The sequence below is a fragment of the Dama dama genome, chromosome 8 (assembly GCF_033118175.1).
Source record: "Dama dama isolate Ldn47 chromosome 8, ASM3311817v1, whole genome shotgun sequence".
In the NCBI taxonomy this organism is placed as follows: domain Eukaryota; kingdom Metazoa; phylum Chordata; class Mammalia; order Artiodactyla; family Cervidae; genus Dama; species Dama dama.
In genome coordinates, this window is record NC_083688.1 from 13,833,114 (window position 1) to 13,856,683 (window position 23,570).

The window sequence follows — 23,570 nt, forward strand, 5'->3', positions numbered from 1 at the left end:
TGCCTAAAACCTTCCTGCAAAGCTGTGGTGAGGGGTCCAGGCCGAGGGCATGGAGGTCCTAACACGGAGCACAGCAGGAAACCAAGTTTCTCAGACAACAGCTAATACTTAAACAGCTAATGTGCCAGGCACTTGCACATATATTAGCTCTTTATATCTGTTAAATTGTTTTATCCTCATAACAACCCTATGAGGTAGGTACTGTCACCATCCCCATTTCACAGATGAGGAAACTGAGGTCACTAAGCTCTGCCTGGCCTCTGGGTCTCAGTGCAAGGCAGCCATGACCATCACAGCTACTGAGGAAGTCTAGCTTCAAGGGGCCCCACCCTACATTCCCAATCTGGTTACCCTATACCCCAACAGGGTCCAGGGTCACCCAGAGAGTCCGGAGCAAAGATGGGGTCAGAGCCCAGGCCACCCCTCTCCCAGCTGGACCCCATCACAATGTGTCAAGACCAAGAGAGGTGAATCACAGAGACAGAGGAACAAAGCTGGGGGTCCCAAGGCTGGGCCTTCTCCTGGAGAAGCAAACAGCTCAGCAGCAAAATCCACAGAGTGAAGTTTATTCCCAACAAAGTTCCCCTCCCCCCTCCCCAGCCCGGGACAGGGACAGACAGGCTGGGGGTGAAGATGGGGCTCCAGGAGCTGAGAGGCCTCTGAGAAACAGGGAAGGACCCCGGCCCCCCGGCCACACCGTGTCTGGCTTCCCCAGCCTGGCCGAGTCCACTGTGCCTCCCTGCCCAGCCCTCGGGAGAGGGGAGGGGGCGCTGGCTCCTGGGTAGTTCCAAAGTGGAGTGTGAAAATAGAGAGATATATAATATTTATACGCAGTGGGCAGTCCGGCGTGGCACTCACACCTCCGTCTGGAAGTCGCCATCCGGTGGTTCTGTGGGTTCCCAGGCTGCTGCCCGGTGTAGGGCCAGCCGCTCTCGGGGCTTGGGGGGCAGCGAGCCCAGCGTCATAGACTTGAAGGTACTCCAGCTCTGATGTCGCCGCTGTTGGGACAAGCCGGGACGCTCCCCTGGACTGGGCTTCTCCTGTGGGTGGAGCAAAAAGGGCCCGTGGAGATGGGCCCACACCCTCTCACCCAGTGTACAGAAGAACCAACTGAGGAGGCCCAGGGAGGGCTGGTGATGTCCCACGTTACCACCAATCAGTGAGGTTCAAATCCAGTCCCACCAGCTCCAGAGCTGGGTTCCTGACTCCTGTGCTCAGAGCGGCCCCCTGAGACCATGTCTCCTGTCTGCCCATCCTTCTCAAGGTCCTGGGGAAGCCCCCACCGATACCCGCCACCTCCAGAAAAACCCCAGACTGTTGCTTATGCCACAGGCAGGCCCTTGGTGAGGCGGGCTGAGGCTGAGGCCGCCGCACCCCTACCCAGTCCGGGGTACTTATGCTGGACACGCTCCGTTCTGCTGCCCCACCCGGGGACACACACACACACACACACCCCACCCCCCGCTTCTCCCTCTGCCACAGGGGACCACGGCTCAGGGTCTGACTGCAGGGGCCATTGTGCCCGGTCGGGCCCCCGGCTCTGGGCAGGGGCAGCCACGGGAGGAGCGCTCACCTTGGCCGTGGACTGGCTACGGTAGCGGTCGAAAGTGTGGAACTTCTGGTTGAGCTCGTGGTAGAGTTCCGAGTGCCGTTTCCGGGTGTGCATCACCTTCTGGGAGCCACAGGGCGTCAGGGGAGGTGCTCCCCACGGGGCACTCAGCACCCGGGTCCCCACATCCCTGCCTGCTGCTGGCTCCTCTGGGACGAGGCCTGGTTTGGTCTTCACCCCAGAGCTCTGGCCTTGGGCAGCAGAGGGACTGTCATGGGCTCAGGCTGTGCACTGGCGCTTGGGTGAATTTTAGGAGGGGCCCCTCCACGGCCAGACACCACCCCCAACACACACACACACAACTCAACACACACATGCACTGCAGCACTTACCTCAAAGTCCAGGTCTGAATACCGTAACTTCTTTCGCTGAGAAGAACCAGGAGGCAGTGAAGGAGAAGAGAACTTTTTAACCAAGTGCAGGGGCTTTAGAGAAACAGGAAGTCTGCTCCCCCGGGGTCTGTCCCCCTGCCTAGGCCCAGCAATTAGGAATCCTTTAAAGGGCAGCCCTTGAGGCTGTGGAAATAGGGTGGAGGCCTGAGAGATGAGGCGCTTAAGTGCGATCCCACCCCAAGAGGTACACGCAGGCAGGCACACGTGTAGACGTGCATGTACACAGCGGCCAGATGCCACAGCGCAGACTTCCAACAAGGCAGGGACACAGGTCCCCACCGCCGACCGCAGGGCAGACCCTCTGTGCCCTCGAGGCAATCCCTGTCCTGGCCCATCTCGCCCCATCCTCTCTGACACCGACAGGCTCCCCTCTCCCTGGAAACCTCCACCCCGCTGCAGATACAGGACTCAGCATCACAGAAGCCTTCCTCTGCTTGCACTTTGCCCCTCTGCCAGCCAAACGCGGCCCCGCCTCTCTGGCCGCCCTCCCTCATGCCTCTCCCAGCTCTCTCTTGCCCAAGACCACCTTCAAGGCCCCAGTGGCCTATGCCGCGTCCAGTACCACTCAAGAAGTCCTCAGCATCCCAGAATGTCAGCCCGGGAGCACTCATGAGACCAAGACCAAACCTTCCCAGGTTATACCAAGGAGACTGAGGTCCAGGGAGAAGGGACTTGCCCACAGTCCTCAAGGATGTGGCTAAAACCACCATCTGGATTTCCCCAGTCCCAGGCCGGCACACACACTCACCACCACAGGGGTTGGTGACAGCCTCTCCTGGTCCTTCCACCTCCCTGCCTGCTCTTTCTCGGCCACCCACCCTGACTTCTCCAACTCCAGGCCCCTGCGCTCTGCCCGGGACTCTCCCCGGCCCTTCACCGTGCACACGCGTGTCCTCCCCACTTCTGGCCACACTGCCCTTTCAGAGGCCACGGGACTCCCACTCCTTGCTCCCTGATGTCCACAGGCACCGCACACACAGCTGTGCCCGACGGAATAAACTCTAACTTCCCCCACCCCAAACGCACTCCTCCGCCCCCGCCCCATCGCAGTTGCCCACACCAGAATTCTGGACGTCATTCTTGACCCCTCAAGACTCTGCCACGTTTATTGCTACCACCCACACAAGGAGCCCAGCGCTGGCCCCTGCTCAGGGCTCAAAGCATGGGCAGGTGTCCACAGAACAAAACCTGCCATGATGCTGAGTGCTCCCCTCCCCGCTGCCCGTGTCGAGAGTTTTCTGTCTTTGTGACGCCTTCCTGTTTCTGCCATCTGCGGCAGGAGCAGGCACCAAATGTTCAAGAAACATTTTGGGAGGAAAAAACTAAACTTGCGAACCTTCTAGCTGCTAACTTAGTTTTCTCCGTAGGGAGGATGGGGAGCCGGTTTCTGGGGCCCAAACATGAGCAGCCAATGGTGCCCAAGCGGTGACTCCTGCCCCTTCCCTCATCCACACCTTCCTCACCCTGCCAATGAAAGTTCTAGAATGTTCTAGAGTTCTACAGTGGGTCACTACCAACTGCTTATTGCCAGTGATTCCCTGAAGGGAGCAGGCCTGAGGGAGCCAGACAGAAGGCAGGGCAGCCACAGAAAACACACAGTCAGGGAAAGAGAGGGGCTTCTGTTCTCTCTGAGGGGGTAGAGCGAGGCAATTACCACAGGCCTGTGGGCAGTGCCTGAGGCTGATCTCAGGAACAGTAACAGTAGCACTCCCCAGTTATCGAGCACTTTCTACCTGTTCCACACAGAGATAAATGTTTTATATCCGTCGATTAGTCCTCGCGACAACTCTACCAAGAGGCTGCTACGTTATCCCCACTTTACCAATGAGGAGACTGAGGCTCAGAGAGATTAGGGCAAAGAGAGATTACATGAGTCTCGGGGAGGGGAGACTGCACCAGATCTTGTTGCTGATCCAGCAGCGCTCAGATCTGAACTCAGGAACTTGGAAGCCCGGGCTCTCAGCTCCTAGATATGGCTTCCCTAGCAATAAGGCACCAGGCCTGAGCCACGGGCCCCTTAAATGAGGGCCCACCCTGACCAGTTCACCCCAAAACAGGCACAAGCAAATGTGAGCACCTTCGAGAAGGGCACCCTCAGCGTGTGGAGACCAAGCCCATCTGAGGAGCTCAGAGGAGCCAGGATTCCCTTGGAGCCGCCATGGGCATCAACGGAGGAGAAACCCATAGCACATATGCTTCCTGGGACTTTGTATGGGGAGGCTGCTGGCTGTCCTTTCCCGGACGCTGCCAAACAGTCACGGGCACCCTGGGGGCCTCTGACCCCCAACCCCAGGCCCGGCAGCTCCTCACCTCCAGGGAGCCCAGCTTCATGGTGGAGCCGGGTACAGTTCGGGGCATGGTCCGGCTGCGCTCCCCCGGCTCCGGCACCTGGCGGGCGCTGGGTGTTGGTGGTGGCGGTTGGAAGGTCATCCCGTAGGGGTTCTGTAGAGACCCATAGGCAGGGCCCAGCCCCAGGCCCGAGTGTTCCACAGAGAGGAAGCTGGGGTAGGCTTCGGTGTGGCCCAGGGACTTGGAGGCCCGGCGGGGCGTGCCCTCAGGCCGGGCCCGCGGGGGATCCTCGGCACCTCCACCCCCGCCGCCAGGCTGCAGGCTCAGAGTCCTCCGGGGCAGCACCATGTAGTCCCCCTCGGAGCCCGGCTCGGTCGGCCGCAGCCACGTGAGGTCCAGCTGCCGCAGGCCACCCTCACCGCACATGTACACGGGGTTGGCCTCCTGGGGGGGCGGTGGTTCCCCCAGCCCTGGCGAGGCTGCCATGGGCACCAGGATGTTGCCAGGCAGTGGTGAGAAGCTGAGGCTGCCCTCAGGGCCCACGAGGCAGGACTTGGGCTCCTCGTCCTCATCCAGAGACAAGCGGGACAGCGTGCCCGTGATGGTGGATGGGTTGCAAGTGTTGACCTCCTTGAACAGCACTGGGGGCAGGAGCGGAGGGAAGTCAGTCCGGGGGAGCAGGAGCCCCCAGATGTCCCCTTGCCCAGGCTGGGCAGGTACCAAGGCCCTGAGCTTGGATGGTGGGGGCAACTGAGTCCCGGAGTGACAGCTGGGTGGTTAACACAGGGGTTAAGATGGTGACCATCCCCAGGGCCCAAAGCCAGACAGAGCAAGGAACGAAGCCAAGGTCCCCACTCCCACAGTGTCCAGGTGCAGGTCCTGACCTCTGACCCCACAGCCCCAAGGCTGTCAAAAGGGCCTTGTCCCTCCCTGCTCCCTGGGCAGTTCTGCCCTAGGTGACAGAACTTGGAAATTCTGATAAGAATCACGGAAATGACAATAATATAACAGCCACTTTGTGCTGAGCACCCTGCTAGGCATTTGGTGTCCCCTAATTGAAGGACTGATGCTGAAGCTGAAGCTCCAATACTTTGTCCACCTCATTCGAAGAGTTGACTCATTGGAAAAGACCCTGATGCTGGGAGGAATTGGGGGCAGGAGGAGAAGGGGATGACAGATGATGAGATGGCTGGATGGCATCACTGACTCGATGGACATGAGTTTGAGTAAACTCTGGGAGTTAGTGATGGACAGGGAAGCCTGGCGTGCTGAGATTCATGGGGTCGCAGAGTCGGATACGACTGAGCAGCTGAACTGAAGTGCATTGATTTAAGGCTCCTATCCACTCTAGGAGAACAGATTTCTCTCCTTTATAGGTGAGATTTCAGGAGTAAGCTGTCCACCCAAAGTCATACAGTGAGTGATATTCACAGCCTTGACTCCAGCTCAGGGCTGCCTGACCCCACAGCCAGAATCCATCAAAGCATCCCATGGGAGGGCTCGGGGGCTCCCTGCTCATCCCCATCTCTGGGGCCATTCTCAGCGCTGCCCTGGCACACTCACCTGTCTGACAAGCCAGATCCACATCTTTTTCAAAGTCTGACTATAGGCAGAGAGGGAGAGAGCAGACAGGCAGAGAGAGGATCCATGTATCAGGGTGGGAGGGAACTTAGGCCCCTCCCTACCCAGCCAGAGGGTCTGCCCATGGCACACTGCCCAGCAGAGCAGAGGGGCCCCCGGTGTGGTCTCCTCCAGACCCACCCGAGACGGGGAGATGTCTGAAGCGGGGACTTGCCCAAGGCCACTCAGCTGTCAGCAGCTGAGCCAGAATCAAACCTGATCTCAGTCCCCAGAAAGATGGGGACAGAGAAGAGGGAAGGGGGAAGGTGAGGGGTCTAGGGCAGGGGGCACTCAGAACCCACCTGTGTCCTCCCCAGGCCTCCTCACTCACCAGGATCTGCAGCTGCCCGTTCTTACACGAGTCGGGGGAGTCTTCACTCTCATCGGCCCGGCACACGCCCATCTGGCACTTCACCACGTCCTGGACCTGGGGGCAGCAGGTGCCTGCTGGGCCTGAGGCCACCACAGGGCGCCTTGGCTACGGCGAGCTGTGCCTTCCACCCCAGGCACCCATGTGGGCATGAAAGGAAAGCGGTGTATCCAGCCTAGGGGGGTGGGTAGAAGGAGCCCCAGGGGGGCCACGGCTGCCCAGGTTATCAGCTTCCACACCAAGAGCTGCCCAGATGGGGGCCTGCTCAGGGCCTCAATCCTCCCCAGCTGTGCCCATCTGCACCATGGGGAGTGGCAAGGGACCGGTGTGGGGTTGCAGGCAGGGGTGGCCGGGGCCCCGGAGAAGCCCAGCCCACCTCTCGGCGTAGGAAGCAGTGGACGGCGGTGATGACAAAGCCCTGTGCAGAGTTGAAGACCGCGAACAGGGCCTGGAAGAGGACGGAGCGGCGGTCTGTCATGGCCAGGACGGCGGACATCCAGGTGAGCGCCAGCAGGGGCAGCACCACGCAGGAGCTCCAGAGCGAGGCCCTGAGGATGAGGCAGACAGTCCGTCGGGGGGGACCCTCCCGGGGGCCAGGCTGGACTGAGCCTGGGCCTGCACTCAGCCTGGGGCCCTTGAGCTGCCCGAGACTGGCAGGGCCCCCAACGGTATGACCCCAGTAACATCCCCAGGCAGAGAGGGGCTGAGCAGCTGAGGGCAGAGAAACAACAAAGACAAAGAGCAGAAAACTGGGGGACCAGGAGGGAGGAAGGGACAGACACACCGACACAGGGGACGGAGCCAGAGGCAGCATTGGGGGGCAGAGACGGAGAAGCTGGAGAGAACCAGTGGGACAGAAGAGGAGGAGGGAGACAGATACAGACGCTGTGAGTTTCAGCCCCAATTTGCACAAAATCACAGGCCTTGGGCCGCATCCCCAGAGACTCTGGGAGGGGAGGAGAGATAGAGGGACAAAGCGAGACGACAGACACGTGAGAGCGGGGATGAGACGGGCAGAGACACACTGGAAGCTTAAACGGGCAGAGAGGACGGAGGACATCACAGAGCACAAATATTCGGGGGAGATGAGGGGGCCGGGGCGGCAGAGGCTCCTCCGCCTCAGTTTCCCAAGGAGGAGGTGCCAGGCTCTAGGGCACCTGCTCAGAGCTGGGCAGAAAGACCATAGCTGGCAGGGGTGGAGGAGGTGGGGTGGGGGGGGGGGGGAGGGTGGGGTCAGGGCCAAACCCACACGTCCCCAGCCTCCTTGACAAAGGAGGGCAGAGAAAAAAGGGAGAGGGTCCCTGGCATCCGGGCACCAGTGTCAGCCTGCCCCCACCAGCAACAGTCGATGAGGGCACAGTGGGGGCAGTCTTGCCCTCCGCGCCACACCCTGCCCACTCTGCCTCACGAACAACTGGGGTGGGAGAGGCAGGCAGGAGTGGGCACGGTTCTGGCCAGGCAGAGACATGGGCGGGGGGCCAAGACCTGTCCTAGGAAGAGTGGTCGAGGGTTGTTTAGCCTGGCAGGGGGCGGGCACAGGGGCCTCCACAACCCCCCGGGGGAAAAGCCAAGACCAAAGAGAGGGCCTAATGACAGTCATGAGAGCTGCCATTGATTAACCATCAATGCTCTGCCAGGCCCTACACCGAATACTTTACATACATGAGTCATACTGTGACCAAACAACTCTAATAAACAGGCGTGGGGATTATTATCCCAATTTACAGATGAGAAAACTGGAGTGTGCCCAGCTGGGCAGAGCCAGAGCCAGAGCCAGGATGCAGACTCAACTTGGCTGCCTCCAAAGCCCAGGCTTTTGACTGCTCGTTCTGAGAGACTGGGTCAGAGAAGCAGATGGCAGCCCAAGTGAGAGGGAGCTTTCTACTACATGGAGCTCCTGGAGACGGTCCCTGCCACCTCCACAGGCAGTGAGCTCCCTGACCCTGGAGGTGAGCAAGCCAGGGCTGGGCCCCCACTGGTCAGGGGAGTGTTAGCTGCCTTTCTGGCCCTCAGTGGAAGGTGGGGCCTGAAACACTTGTGAGTTCATTCATTCATTCTACTCTTGTGTGGCTGGGACTTTAAGAGTCTCAGCTGCCAGGGGACATCTCAGCCTAATAATTCCCTACCTCTAAGCTTCTCTGTCCTCCAACTGATTGTGAGATTCAATGCCTCTGAAATTCTAAGTCTCAGATTCTATGACAGATGATAAGACTCTCTGATTCACTCATTCGAACATTCTTAGCTTCTGATTGTCTTATTCTAAGATTCTATCATTCTAATTCTAAGGTTCTTTGGGCTCAAAAATTCTGAGCCGAAGATTCTATGAGCCTCTGTAGGTTGGGGGGTGTAAGGAGGAGGGTATGGCTGTGCCTGAATAAATTGTAAGCTGGGGGTGGGGGGCAGGGGCGGGGAGCAACGTGGGGGCGCGGCACAGGACTCCAGCATATTCTGGAAGGCACAGACATTCATTCCCTGTGCCCCCTTTGCTATCACCCTTGAGAGTGGGAGGAGTTGGCAGGGTGCTGGGCTGATATCCCTCCTCCCCCCCAACCACGAGCACTGCCCCCCACTCTTTTGCCCCCGCCCACCCCCCCTTCCCCACGGGGGCACAACTAACATGGCGTTCCTGGCCGAGGCTGAGCTGAGCAGGGGGCTGGGGACCGCTCCACACGCTGAGCAGGGGAGGAGCAGGCTGGCCCAGGGGCACCGCTCCGACCTCGGGGGCGGCACAGACATGGGAGAAGGCGGGGAAGACACACAGGAAATGGGAGGAGGTGGGGCGGTGTGAGCCCCGAGTGGGGTGGGAGGGGGAGGGCAGATGAGAGAGAGAGAGGTGGGTTAGGGTGGGCGAGGGGCTGCAGCTGAGCACAGCGGGTGCCCACCTTGCCTGCACCCTTGATGCCCCAAGGCCAGGGAGCCCCAGTCGCATCATCAAGCCCTGAGTCTCCAAGGGTGGCTGTGGCCCACCCTGCCTACAGCACTGCCCACGAGGCCATGGCACAGACAACCCCCCTCCCCTTACCCGGCCCTCTGCTTCTTGGACTTGTCTGAGATGCCATCGCGAGCCATGAGCTTGTTGAAGACGATGATTCCGATGAGCATATTCACCTGGGGGCCCAGTGGAGTGGGAGTTGGGGAAGACAGGATCACCAGATGCCCTCCTGGCAGGGACACCCCAGGTGGAGGAGGCAGACCCCCTGGGGCCACACGCCCGTCCCAAGACACTGCAGGGGCACATACCAGGACAATGACAGCTGCCGGGCCCACGAAGGCATAAAGCAGGCCACCCTCCAGAGAAAGCCAGCAGCTGGGGAAGGGAAAACGGGGTATCAGATACCCAGGTGGGCATCAGATACCCAGGGAGGCTTGCCACCACCCTCAAACGCCATCCCTCAGGGCTCCCTGAGCTGCCAGGTCACATCACACATGGGGCCAGGACCCAGACAGGGTGAGAGTGAGCCACTGGCTCTGGCAGAGCCTAGGTCACCCCTCTAACAAAGGCTCTGAGGCTACTGCGGGGGTCAAACAAGGCTGATCCCTGAGTAAACGGTTCTGAGATCATCCAATCCCAGCACAGCCTTTTATAGTCAGGGAAACTGAGGCTCAGACATGGGACAACTGGCCCGAAGGCTCACAGCGGGCATGGGCCAGGATCGCAGTCTAAGAAGTCTGAAACCCTATCAGGTCCATGGACCCCCCACCGCCCACCCTGGGAGGCCCACGTACTAGCTGGATGTACCGTATCCTTTGGTGCGGGTAAAGCCGACGGACACGGCCACCACCAGGGCAGGCAGACCTGGGGAGCGGGGGAGCCAGAGTGAGACGGCCGCCCGTCCTCGGGGTCCTTCATCCTCCCAGACCCCCAGCCCAGCTGACCCCTGTGCCCAGAGAGCAGGGCTGGGGCCAAAGCTGAAGCTCTCCAGCTGCCCTTGCCCCCAAGGCCCAGGGACAAGGTCCAGCATGGGCCCTGCTCACCCCAGCCCAGGCAGAGGAAGCGCTTGCGGACAAGGCGGGTGCGCATCCGCCCAATGACAGCCAGGTAGGACTGCCAGGCCTCAGTGAGCACCCAGCAGAAGGACGACAGAAAGAAGAAGTGCAGGAAGGCGGCGGTCATGGTGCACACACCCTGCGGGGACAACAAAAGACAGGGAGTGGCCCTGAGCAGCCACCAGGGTGGGAGGCGCCGGGCTTCCCACGCCCGCTGCTGCTGGGCGCTGCCACGGCCGCCCACCTGAGCTCCACCCCCCCACAGAGCCCTGCCAGGCACCCCCGTCTTCCTGCACCCACACACAGCACGACACGGGCCCAGTGACACGCACACGGTGCTCGGCATCCAGGGGCGGGCAGGCGGGCGGGCAGGCTGCCCACGCACAGACGGGGCTGCCAGGGAGGGGGACAAACAGGAGGGCCTGCGACGTCACGGCCAGGCGGGCCTCACGTCTGGAACCACCAGGGCTGGCGACAGGCAGAGAGGGCCGTGGGGGCACAAGGGGACAGCCAGCACAGATCATACATGGGCAAGGGGCACAAGAGGCTTCACTTGGGCTCCCTTGTGCCCGTAGACACACCCAACACACGTGCATACACTCGCTCAGTTCACCGATGTACACAGACATCTCTCCCTGGAACACACACCCCCACCCTCTCCAGCGCCTGCATGGATGCTCACACACCAGCTCCCACTCACACTCTCACACAACCCCCAGCTTGAGAGTCTACACACATCCAGCACTTCAGTTTCATACGCACGCACACGTGCGTGCCGTCCCCCGCTTCACCCCACTCTCACACCCCGGCACCCCTGTGAGCCTGCACCTGCCTTGCTCAGCGCCCGTGACTGGCCCACAAGGATCAGGATGTTGGACGCCAGGATGGATAGACAGAAGTTCAGCAAGATGATGGAGCGCTCCGACTTTATGAACCTGGGGGCGAAGGTGGGGGACACAGTGGGCACAGACAGAAAAGCTAGCTGCCCCGCCCAACCTGGGGTGGCTGGACACCTCCTTCCCCACCCCTACCCCCCACCATCCCACCTACCTCCAGAAGGCAGCGTAGATGGCAAGCAGGGTGAGCAGTGCCATGCAGGACACGGCACAGCCGATCACAAGGGGGACCGAGGGGGAGCCCGCCAGCTCCAGGGTCTGGGGGTAGAGGGGCAGACAGTCGGAAGGGTCACGGGGGTGGGGGGCAGCTGCAGGGGTGCCCTCGCCCTCCCCCACTTCCTGTCTAGGACAGACTGGCACCTCCATCTGTGTCACGCCCACACAGAGGGGATTCACTGCTGCCTTCACACGTGCACGGAGCAGACCCAGTCACATATGTAGCCGCGTATTTATGCTGTCACCCACACTCTTCCGCTCACAACCAGATGCACACGTGTGTGTACATGCAGGCAATCACCCACTGCCACACACCCCCAGGAGTGTGTCATCATTGTGCACACCATCCCGGGGGCACAGACTTCCTTGTGCCCTCCCACAACTACACCTACTCAGACGCCACGTGGGATCACCCAGGTCCCCCCGCAACCACCACCACAGATGGCCCCTGGCACCCAGGAACCTCTTCTCCTGTCCAGCCCGGGCACTTCCCTCCCACTCACCAGGTCCTTGGGCGGCTGGGCCAGCACGGCGAAGGTGGACAGGCGCTGGCACTGGCAGCGGGTGTGGGCTGCCTGCGTCTCCAGCGTCTGGCAGCTCTCGGTGTCCCAGTCCCCTGAGCTGGCATCTCTTGGGTCCAGGGAGAGGGGGAATGAGCCCCAGCCTGGCTCGGCAGTCCCACCCCCAGTGCCGGCTGCTGCCCAAGAAGAGGTGAGACCCAGGGCAAGGCCACATCCAAGAGGTAGGCAGCCAGAACCCCGGGGTCTGCCCTTGATCCCTTAGGCCAAGGATGGTGCCCAGGAACCTGCCCTCTGGGATTCCAGGTGGGACACCCCCACCCAAGGGAGGAGTCCTGTGGCTGCATCCTTCCCCACACTGAGCCCTTGCCCAACTCACGCTCTGGAGTAGTCCCAGCTGGCACAGTGGGGATCCGTGGTGCCCTGGGGAGCAGAAGACCAGTGTGGGGTGAGGAGCTCACCACCCCTGACCACCACCCACCCTGACATGGCAGGATCCTATGGGTCAGAGGTACAGCCCACCGTCAGGGGAGACCACGTTCCCAGACAGGCCTTTGGCTATCCTTGCTGCATTACCCCAGGGTCCCCTGCCCAGGCCCTACTCACATTGATGATGTAGGAGAGCTCCACTGTGATGAGGGGCTCAGCTAGTGGCTGGGTGGGAGGCCTCACGGTCACTGTCATCACCCTGGATGTGACAGCCAGCGGGGGCCTGGGGGACAGATGCTGAGGTCAGCTCCTGCCTGCAGGTACCCACACCTAGCTAGGAACCTGAAAGGTGCTTTGGACCAAAGGCAGGAGGCTACCATGGGGCCAAGGCTAGAGGAAGGCCTAGGGTTCAGTGGGGCCTAAGACTTTGAGTAAGGTCTAGAACCGAGTCCAACACCCCACGGACCCCTTTGCCGTCTCTGGGAGCTGCAATGGACATCTCTGAGAAGCACTTGTGTCCAGAGCCAGGCAAAAGGTCCAAGAGGCTGCGGGAGGCTCCGGACAGATCTCTCTGTGGCCAGCATGGGCTCAGCCCTCCTTCCTCACCTGGGCTGCCGGGATCTACAGCAGCCCCATCCAGGTCCCTCCTCCCAGGGACTCACCTGGGCGGTGGCAAGATGAGGCCCAGGGTGCGGTAGAGAACAGCACCAATCACAAAGTAGGAGGAGGAATCCTCGGGGTCTGCCGGGAGGAGGCGCTGGTGGGAGTGGCCAGGGCCAGGGGGCACGGTTCCTGGGCCTCTCCCTCTGCCCAGGCTGCCTGCTGCCCCAGATGCAGCCGGCTTCCCTGGGGAGGAGAGGCTGAGCACCTCCTTGGGTAGGAAGAGGCGGTCCTCTGAGTACCGCACCCAGTCCTTCATGCCCCGGCGGCCCCGCATGGGGAACGTGATGTCGCTGGAAACAGCGGAGACGGGCTCTCGCTGAATGCTGATCACTGCCATGGACCGAGAGAGACAAGAGACAGAGAGAACTGTCATGGGGAAGAGACAGACATGGGGGAGACAGATGGAGACATCAAGGCTGGTACAGACACAGAGGTGGGGCGGACACATAGAGAAACAGCAAAGAGATGGAGGAACGGGAAGAAAACTTGGAGACAGGGATATGATTAAGGAGTTAAATGAGGGAAGACAGGATCCAGAGAATAGGAGAGGAAAACAGGAAGAGCCCTCGGAAACCATCCCCTCCCCTGTGGTGTCCTGTGTTCGGACCCATCCAGCAGCCCCTCCCCGGCCTGCCTCTTTGTACCCAGGTTATCTGTGACAATCAGAGAGCTCTGGAAGGCCTTGAGAGCATCGCCCACCAGGTGAATGAAGTCTTCCACAACCCGGAGCAGGTGCACAGAGCCCGGAGACACCTGGGGACAGAAAGGGTATAAGGGGCCGAGGTGGGGTGAGCCACGGGGGAAGAAGCCTAGTAGCCCAGCGCCTCACCTGCTGAGCGTCATCCCACTTGTCCTTGTTCTCTGCATCTACCATGAAGCTCACCACCTGGAAGAAGCGCTGGGGAGAGAGCAGTGGGTGTTGGCTGGTCCCGACCCCAGGGACAGTAGCTTCCCCACCACAGCCACACCTGCCACCACACCCCCCCACCGGCAGACTCAGCTATAGGGGCTTGGCCTCTCTCCTTCACAACAGGGCTTCTGAACCTTTAGCCCCTCTTCCTCTTGACAGAGCAGAGGGGTACCTGCACGTCGTCAGCCGAGGGCACGTAGGTGGCTCTCTTGAAGGTGTCAGTGACGTTCCTCAGAATGTCCACGGAGAAAAGCAGGTCCCCGCTGTAGTAGGTGCGCCGGGCCAGGAGCTCCTGCAGGCTGCGCACCACCTGAGACATGCCCTCGCCCGCCAGCATGCGCTGCCCCTTGGCCAGGTGCTCCCGAAGCTGCAGGTGACAGGGGGACCACTGTAACGGAAGCGTCAAGAGCTGGGGCCAGCCCCTGGCCCATCCCGCTCCAGTCCAGCCACCATGTGCATCCAGAGGGAGGTCAGATAGAGATGCTCAGACTGTGGGAAGACAGAATCTAAGAAAGAGACACATACAGGGACAGAATCCCTAAAGATACTTAAAAAAAAAAAAAAAGACTGAAATAGAAGTAGCAAGAGAAGCAAGGAGCTCAGATGCACATATAAAAGATGGTAAACACAGTTCAGGGACCTCCCCAACGGAAAGGAGTCAACCCATGCTGAAGTGCGCTGTGCTCTCTCCCTCTCAAATACAAGTTCCAAGCACAAACACAATACCAGTTCCAGGCAGACAAGTACACATAGGCCAGGTTCGCGAACAACATTTTTACCCCATGGGGAGCCCTGGGTTGGGCACTGGGGACCTAAAAATAACTTCAACTTTGTTCCTGCCCTCAAGGAGCTCACAGACTCACAGGACACAGACACTGTGATGAGCATGCAACACCTAATGATGGAGAAGCTCAGGGGGGCTGCAGGTGCAGAGAGGTAGGCACTAGGGCTAAGGCAAGAGAGTCTAGCATTGAGGGATGAATAGGAGTTTGCCAGACAAGGAGAGGCAGAATTGGGTAGAAGTGGGCACGCGTCTATAGGCCAAGGCACATGGGCATGAGCAAGAATCAAGCTCCCTCCTTCCCCCACCAGAGTCTGGGGCAGACCCTGTGTCCCCCCAGCCCAGCAGGGTGCACTCACTGACAGATACAGGTAGCGGTACTCGTGGGAGATACAGCGGGCAAAGCTGGGCAGCCCCCAGTAGGCCACACCCTGGGCACTGAGGAGACAGCGGCGGCTGGCAGACCCTGCAGGGGGACAGGAGAGAGGGCTGGATGTGGGGGCTCAGCTCTCACCCACTTCACTCCACACCTCAGGATGGAGACTCAAGGAGGCCAGAGGCTTGGAAGGGAACAGCAGGGATGGTGGGTGTCAGCGGAGTGGGGAGTGGGGAACCTGCAGGGAGAGCCACTTGCCCCTGACCTGAGGCATTGGGGGGGCACTTGTTGTAGATGATCTCGCCAGCGGCCGCCTTCTTCCACGTCATCAGCATCACGTACTCGTCCCTGCACATCTCATGGAAGGCTGTGGGTAGAGCGGCAGGGCTCAGCCAGGCCCAGGCACTTGCCCCCCAAGCCCCAGGGTCCGGCAGGCAATACCTGGACACCTCTTCTCGCTGCAGGGCTTCACCTCCTCGCTGGTGCCCTCGCAGGGATAGCCCTGAGCACCCGTGGCCTGGCACATGCGGAAACGGCGCTGCCAGCCTGTGTCACATGTCTTGGAACACAGGCTCCACGCGTTCCACGGCCCCCACTTGCCATCTGTGGCTGCAGAGACGGGGGGCGTGAGTGGCCCCAGGCACCCCCTGGTCCAGGGCCGCCACCTGCTGCCTCTGCACCGCACACTCACCCGGGCACTCAAGGTTGCCGCACTCCCGGGTGTCAGTGAGGGCCCCGGCACACGTGGCCCAGGCTGGGCCCGCCACGCTGCACTTCCGGCTGCGCTGCTGGGTCCCGTTGGCACAAGACGTGGAACATGGGCCCCAGGGACCCCATTCTAGCCACTGGCCTTCCACTGCATGGGGAGACACAAGCAGGGATGGCTGTTGAGCAAGGGGTGTGGGGATGGGTGGGGGCAAAGCCCTGCAGGGAGATGGCATTCAGATTTGAAGGAGGCCAGACCCACTGGAGAGGGGTGGATGAAGGGGGGGCTAGAGGGAGCTGGTGGTGCCTGGGCCTGGGCCTGCCTGTCACCAGCTCCAGGAACACAGGACCCTCTCCACTTGGCACTGAGGCACACACACTCTCTTCTGGCTAGAGAAATGGGCGCTGGGCCACCTTCTGATCTTTGCCCACATGTAAGCCCAGCTTTGGGTCTTCTCAGAGCCCAGCCGGCCATGAGCTCCAAACTGCTATGAACAACAAGGCATAGCTCAGGGGAAGGGGCACAGGCAAGCAGCCCCCTCGGATGGGGGTCCCTGGGTGCCAACTCCAAGTACGTGCCGGGCCAGGTCACTTACCACACTGGCAGGTAGACTTTGCCGGTCTCCCCATGCTTGGTCAAAGTCCTGGGGTCCCCCAGGGGCAGGGCATTGGACCTGACTTCCTCCCCTTTCCCGACCCCCCACCCTGGCTGGGCAATGCCCGCCTGAAAGCCCACGGGTGCTACTGACCCGGGCAGGCGGCCATACTGCAGAGCTTAGTCTGCAGCTCGGGACCCTCGCAGGCCTTGCCGCCGTGCTGGGGGGGCACGCAGGTCCGCATCCGGCTCCGGGACCCCCGCCCGCAGCTGCGGGAGCACAGGCTCCAGGACCCCCACTCCTCCCACACGCCGTGCACTGCAAGGAAGCATGTGGCCGGTGGCTGGGCGGCACCTTGGCCCCGCCCACTGCCATCCGCCCACCAATCAGGAGCTCCGGCGGCTCGGCCCCCGCTCCTCATTGGCTCTGTCCTGGACCCCAGGACACCGCCCTTTGAGGGTGATTGTAGAAGACACAGACTTGTAGTCCCAACTCACATAGGCCACACTGCCTGTGGACACCCGACCTGGGAGACTAGAATCAACCCAGGAGGGGAGCCAGGGGTCCTCCTCTCCTGGGGAGGGACACAGGCAAGCCCAGGAAAGGGCTCAAGATCTACCCCGCCTTACTCCATCCCTACCCCTCCCCACCTCAGACCCAGAGCAAGAATCCAACAAGGCAGGCAGGGGCAAGACAATGCCCCTCCCGATCCCAAGCACGTGGACACACAAATAGACATGACCCTCTACATGGACACTGACACAAAGAGCTCACATCGGAACACAGCTTTGCCCCAGCCCTTTGCAAGCTCCTGCACACCCCCAGTGGCCAAGACCCCCTTCCCCGGGGTAGCCCTACTCTTAAGTTCCCAGCCAAGAGTCTGTCTGGCCTAGGCACCACTTCACTCCCTCAGGCACAGCGGGCAGGACTGCTAAAGCCGCCAGGCCCCTCAGGCGCATGCGCATTCCCAACAACTCCATGCTGAACCAAGGAAGGCTTCAGGGTCTAGAGGGGACTCCCTGGGGAGTAGGATAGGCAGTCAGAGGAAGGAGGGGCTGGTCAGAGAAAGTTTCTTTTCTTTTTTTTTCTAAAGTGGCATTTCTCCCAGATCTTGAAGGACAGGCTGAATTTTAATAGCCCAGGGGGAGGTGGAGGGGATAGGATGAGAATAAGCCAGTGCAGGGAGGTGGGAAAAGTGCAAGAGGTGCCAGTGTGGCCACAGCACAGGGGACAGGCAGGACGGTGAAGGTAACAAGACACGCCTTGATTACCAGGATATAGGTATTAGGGGCGTGACGTGCCCAGAACCAAGCCCGCTACTGCGGGCCCTGGTCTGATTCATCTGTGTCCCCAGTGCCCTGGGTGGGGGCTGGGCACAGATGGTGGGGGGCGGGGGTGGACGGTCAACTTTGCTGAATGAAAGGAGGAGGCAACCAACCATCTTTGGAAGATGAACTTGCCCGAGTCCCAGACAGGACCTGACCCTGCAGGCAGACCAGGCGGGGAGGATGGGCATACCTGGGCAGGTGGCTGAATTGTTGCAGGGCCGGGTCTCCCGCAGGGGCCCGCTGCACAGGGTCCCATAGGGGGAGGACACGCAGGAGCGGGTCCGCACCTGCAGGCCCTGCCCACACGTCAGGGAACACACGCTCCACGGGGACCACTCCTCAGCTGCCGGGTCGCCTACGAGAGAGGGACAGCGTCGGCGGCAGGGGGTATCTCCCAAGCACTGTCTCCTAGGAATCCTCCTACCCTGACCCCGGAGCGACAGGCTCTTCAAGAGGCGACCCCGCCCTGCCCCAACAGGCGTCACATGGCAGAGAGACACAACTGAGCGCCAGGACACAGACACAGACGGGCACACGCCAAGCACACATGCCACCAGACGCCACACAGTCGGGCCCCCGCCACAGAGGAAGGGAGGCGGGCCCGAGTTACCTGTCTGCGCCATGTACAGCCCAGGCTCATCTGCAGACCTTGGCCACTGGGTTTTCACCTTCGGTTCCTCTTCCGGCTCCTCACCTGGAACACGGAGGTGGTGGCAGGGGCTCAGCAGAGGCCAGCTCCGTCCTGCCAGAGTGGCACAGAGCGGCCCTGCTTGCCCTCAGCCGGAGGGTCTGGAACCAACCGCAGGCGACGCTGAGAGAGCATCACGTCCTGCCCCCTGCCCCACCACCACCACCATTTTACAGATAAGGAAGCTGAGGCTCAGAAGGCCACACCGGGTTCACACATAGCCTCACAACTATCTCTGCCTCTTGCCTCAGCCAGACTAGGGGAGACTGGAGGGGAGTGGCCGCTCATATTAATGAGCTCTGGGAGGCTTCTCTGCCAAGTGCTGTCCTTACCTATCGTCTTAAACCCTCCTCGCCTGGGAAGTAGGGACCATTGCCACCGTTTAAAGATGAGAGAGGGGAAGTGCCTCATCCAAGATGACACAGCTTGGTAAGCCGGAAGTCCAGCCTCTTGCCCCTGGCAGGGCTGACCCGAAGGTGGAAAAACAGCCAAGGTGAGCAGCCGTGACCACCCCCAGTCCTGCCTGTGGGACATGATTCCTGCCAAGCCAGCGGCTGGGCCTGGGGCCCAAGAAGCACTGGACTGTGACCTGGAGACACAGGTCAGAATGCTGCTCCTCCAAGACCTAAGGACCTAGGGCAGGTGCCTCCATCCAGCAGACCCAACGCCCCACTGCCCTATGGCCGGAGAGCAGCGGGCACTCTGGGGTCTGCAGCTGCTCCCCGGCTCCGCCTCACTGGGCTCTGGGTTGCCCTGATTTATGTGTCTGGTCTAGGCCTGGGAAGCACCGCCAGCCCTGGAGGAGAGGCTGGGAGCTCCCTTTCTCCAAAGCCAGGCCCTCCTGCTCAGACATGAGCTCATCAGGCCCCCTCTCACAGGCTGGGTAGCGGGCATGGCAGCAAACATGAATACAGGGGAGAAAGACCCAGCCCATGTAGAGGCTGCTGGGGCAGGCGGGACCCGAACATAATTCTGGGACAGGGCTCAGCCCACACCGTCCCCAAACTAGAAGGTACTCCTCTCCCCCACCCCCAGGCCCTCCCTCTCCTATTTTTGAACGCCAGGTCAGCGCAGCACAGGCACTCCGTGTTGGAAGGAATTCAAGAAGGTTGTACTCTTCCTGCCCCCTGCCGCCCAGCCTAAGAGAAAGCTCTTCCTGACCAGGTATGAAAGTGGCCACTCTGAGCAAACCTGCAGGTCCAAGGAGCCCTGAGCTGCCACTCAGCCCAGCCTCCGGTCTCATCCACTCCCGGACCCTTCCCTCCAATTCAGCCACCAGTCCTAGCACCTGATCTGCCTCATCCCTCAAACTTCTCCAACATCTCTGAAACCTGTGTGCCCTCTGTCCCTGGGACAGCTTCAGAGTCAGCTCTGGTCCTAACTGGGGCGTGGACACTGACCAGCTGCGTGACCTTGGGCAAGTGTCTTTGGCTCTCTGACCCTGTTTTCTGACTTCCGGAGAACAATACTCAGTATACACCCCCTGCTGAGGCCCTCAGCACCCTGCTTGGACGTGGAGAATCCTCACAAGGCACTACTATCTGGTTTTGTTTCACCATCTCCCCTCACCAACCCCTCAAGCCCCCTGGGCCTCCTCCCTTCGAACAGCATCTGCCATCCCTCCTGGCCTCACTTTGGGCCCTGTCTCTGTCGAGGTCACCAGGAAGATGCTGGAGCCATGTCTGGCAGGCTCTTGAATCCCCTCACCCAGCCCTTCCACCACACCCGCTCAGCCATTCCCTGGCCCTGGAGCCTGTGACAAACTGCCTTCTCCATGCCCACCCCCAGGCTGCTGAAGAAATCCACAGCTGTGCCAACTGGCACCACAACAGATTCAGGGCCGCACATCCGCTGGGCATGCAGGGCTCCCTGCCTCCCCCGTCCCCCACCTTGGCGGCTGTGCCAGACCTCGACCTCTCTCCTCAAGCCCACCTCCGCCTACTCCCTCTCTGCAACAAGCTGCTTTACTGAGAAACTGCAGAAGCTTTGACACGGAAACCACCCCCCTCCACACACACACATCCTGACTTCTTACCAGCGCCCCCAACTCCCAACTTTCCTGCAGTCCTTGTCCTCTCAGAGGCCAGCCCCCCAGCCCCGTGCTGCCTCTCACTCCTCCCGCCTGCCTTCTCTCTCTTCAGCATCTCGTCAGCATTCTCCTCGTGGCAGCCGGGGAGCAGATCTATGCCTCTTCCGTTCTGAGGGCAGCCCTCCTTTGACCCTCCAGCCTTCTCTGGCTACTGCCCTTGGCTTCCCTTCACCATCAGTGAGTGGTCTGTGGCTGGCACTCCAGTTTCTCATCTGCCACTCACATCCTGCCTCAAATGTCACCTTAAATCCACTGCAGTCTGACTTTGGACCACATCCTTCTGCTGAAACCGTTCTTGACAGAGTCATCAGCGCCTTCCTTGTCGCTAAATCCTATGGACACTTTGCAGGCCTCGTCCCACATGACTCCTCGGCAACATTTGGCCCCGCAGACTCTCCAGCCGTGAAACACTCTCTCCCCGACTCACCTGGCTTTCTCCTCACCCTGCCCTGCCTCCTTGACTGGGCTGGTCTTCCTGCTGCTTCCCACATCAGGCATCCACACTTTGTCCTGTTTCCCTCCTCCCCCAGACTTCATTAACCCCCTCAAAATGGCTGCTCCCACATCACTGTCTCCCCTGAGACAGAGTGAAGCCCTCCCTACTTCACTCCTGTACAGCTTCCTGCCTCCTAAACAGGTCCCCTGATGGGGGGGGGGCCCCAAACTCACTACGTCCAAAGTAGGGTCATCTTCTTCTCTCAAACCTGTTTGTTTCCCACCTTCTTCAACTGGAAAACTCCTACTTGACCTTCAAAACCCAGCTCAAATGACCCCCTGTTTTTGAAGTCTTATCCCTCGCTCCCCTAGCAGAGTTGGCTGCCCTGTCTTATACATGTGCTCTCATCACAGATGATTCCATCTGGTAACTGAATTTCCCCTGACCCATGAGCCTTTTGAAGGCAGGCTGGGTGAGCCATCTCCCTGACCGCCAGTGAACACAAAAACAGAATCCAGCCCAGAGAAACAGCACTAAACACCACTGGACACACTGCTCCTAGCTCCTCCCACCCCATGGGGGTCATTGGAAATGGTCATTTGTAATCTTGAGTAGCAGCTCTGCCCTGCAGCCCACCACCAAGACCACCCCCAAGCCTGACATCCATTTGTTAATAAATATTCTGGAAATGCCATCTGACCTGTTGCGAACCCAGCTGAGAGTTCTCTCATCCAGCTTATTTTTAGTGCCTTGGCCATCACTGTTGTGTGTGGCACCCCCTCCCATCCCTGACCTGGCATCCACTAAGCCCATCAAGCATAGCCACATGATAGACCAGCCTGACTGACTTGTCAGGGGCTCACGCTGCTTCCTGTGGTGACTGCACCCTCTACTAACCACTTACTGCCCATTTGCTGGCCAGCCTCACCATATAACCAGAGGTGGTTCTAGAATCCACCCTATTTGAAAATCAGAACATGTTCCAGGTCCAGCTCTTGAGCCCCTCTTCTAGCCTCCTGGGTTGGGCCAGAAAGGGTAAGGGACAAGCCTAAGGCCACAGAGCGGGGCCCGCATTGACTGCCCTCCCCTCCCCATCCCTACCCCAGCCCCCTCTGAAGAAAGCCAGTTCTCCCTGCCAGGAGAGAAGGCAGCTAAGACCAGGGTGTCAGCCACTGAAACACACGTTTATTGTACATATGCCACGTGCGGGTCCCAGCCGGCTCTGGGCCCAGACCAGGGCAGGGTGCGAGAGGACCCTGGGCCAAGAGGACACAGAGCGGTCCAGGAAGGGGTATGAGCACCCCAAAACTGTGAGCGCCATGAGCTGACTGGCCCAGGGGCTAGGGTGCTCCTCACCCTACAGTTGATCAGCTTTCCCACCTGACTGCCACCTGGGACCCGCTTCCCAGCTCAATCCTGAACAATCTCTTCATTGTCCTGTTTGGTTCTGAATAACGCAGTAGGTAATTCACCATGCTACTGCTATGTGCCAGTCACTGTGTGCTCTGCATCAGCTCATTTAATCCTCATTAGGGCGGGTTCGCCCATTTCACTAATGAGCTACTAATGAGGCTCCAAGGTCTCATTCTGCAGAGGCCCATATGGGATTCGAACTCTGGCCTGCCTCATCCCATGGCCACGTTCCACTGAACTGTGCTGGCTCTGACAAAATACAGCTCAACTCAGGCCTCCCCAGAGACACCTTTCCTAATTCCCACGGGAACCCATTTACTCCCTCACCCCACCCCTGCCTCCCATATACCTGCCTCTGTTCTCTTTTTCCCTACACCTCTTCCTAATCGTTTCTTTGCGCATAGACCCCTCCCTCCCCCAGGCGAGCCTGAGTCTCCTCCGTTCAGTTCAGTTCAGTCGCTCAGTTGTGTCCGACTCTTTGCGACCCCATGGACTGCAGCGCCCCAGGCCCCCCTGTCCATCACCATCTCCCAGAGCTTGCTCAAACTCAAGTCCATTGAGTTGGTAATGCCATCCAACCATCTCATCCTCTGTCATCCCCTTCTCCTCCCACCTTCAATCTTTCCCAGCATCAGGGTCTTTTCCAATGAGTCAGTTCCTGGCATCAGATGGCCAAAGTATTGGAGTTTCAGCTTCCGCATCAGTCCTTCCAATGAATATTTAGGACCGATTTCCTTTAAGATGGACTGGTTGGATCTCCTTGCAGTCCAAGGGACTCTAAAGAGTCTTCTCCATCACCACAGTTCAAAAGCATCAATTTTGAGTCTCCTCTGTAGCCTCCAAAGTGGCCCTCTGGAAGGCCAGCCACACACACTCCCCTGCTGAGGAAACCAGTGCCTCCCACTGCTACAGCCACCACAAATCTCTGAGCCTGGCATGCTCTGGCCCCTGCTGACCTGTCCAGTCCTGTTTTCCCCTCCCCCCAGGCAGCCAAGCTCACTGTGAGGCCAAGTGGGCCAGTGGGAAGGACACAGATTTGGGAGCCAGACAGATGCAGGTCTGATTCCCAAGCATGCCTAGTCTTGCTGTGTGCCCTTGGGCAAGTCGCCTCACCTCTCTGAGCTTAAGAATTTCCAACTGAACATAGAGATGACACTTCCTAATTCATCATAAGAATTAAATGATGAGAGATATGGGCCACCTGGAGCATAATAAGCTCTTAATGAAAAGGAGCTGCCACCCCCTTCCTGTTATCCTTT

At 59.9% G+C, this 23,570-nt stretch overlaps 1 protein-coding gene across 1 annotated transcript in view; it reads right to left on the bottom strand.

Moving 5' to 3' along the window:
- Nucleotides 1-557: 557 nt before the first annotated feature.
- Nucleotides 558-23,570, bottom strand: part of ADGRB2 (adhesion G protein-coupled receptor B2) — a 36,742-nt gene continuing 13,729 nt past the window's right edge. Inside the window, exons 3-30 of the mRNA XM_061148437.1 lie at nt 18,296-18,379; nt 17,876-18,040; nt 16,511-16,675; nt 15,748-15,912; nt 15,498-15,665; nt 15,322-15,423; nt 15,040-15,146; nt 14,072-14,266; nt 13,819-13,887; nt 13,634-13,742; nt 12,989-13,319; nt 12,504-12,609; nt 12,277-12,320; nt 11,883-12,009; nt 11,318-11,421; nt 11,100-11,202; nt 10,256-10,406; nt 10,007-10,076; nt 9,521-9,587; nt 9,303-9,388; nt 8,898-8,996; nt 6,657-6,828; nt 6,242-6,337; nt 5,854-5,893; nt 4,312-4,931; nt 1,942-1,977; nt 1,574-1,672; nt 558-1,040 (exon numbers count right to left, since the gene is read on the bottom strand). Coding sequence (XP_061004420.1) covers nt 855-1,040; nt 1,574-1,672; nt 1,942-1,977; nt 4,312-4,931; nt 5,854-5,893; nt 6,242-6,337; nt 6,657-6,828; nt 8,898-8,996; nt 9,303-9,388; nt 9,521-9,587; nt 10,007-10,076; nt 10,256-10,406; nt 11,100-11,202; nt 11,318-11,421; nt 11,883-12,009; nt 12,277-12,320; nt 12,504-12,609; nt 12,989-13,319; nt 13,634-13,742; nt 13,819-13,887; nt 14,072-14,266; nt 15,040-15,146; nt 15,322-15,423; nt 15,498-15,665; nt 15,748-15,912; nt 16,511-16,675; nt 17,876-18,040; nt 18,296-18,379 — 3,866 coding nt within the window. The 3' untranslated portion in view covers nt 558-854. The remainder of the gene's footprint in view (nt 1,041-1,573; nt 1,673-1,941; nt 1,978-4,311; nt 4,932-5,853; nt 5,894-6,241; nt 6,338-6,656; nt 6,829-8,897; nt 8,997-9,302; nt 9,389-9,520; nt 9,588-10,006; nt 10,077-10,255; nt 10,407-11,099; nt 11,203-11,317; nt 11,422-11,882; nt 12,010-12,276; nt 12,321-12,503; nt 12,610-12,988; nt 13,320-13,633; nt 13,743-13,818; nt 13,888-14,071; nt 14,267-15,039; nt 15,147-15,321; nt 15,424-15,497; nt 15,666-15,747; nt 15,913-16,510; nt 16,676-17,875; nt 18,041-18,295; nt 18,380-23,570) is intronic.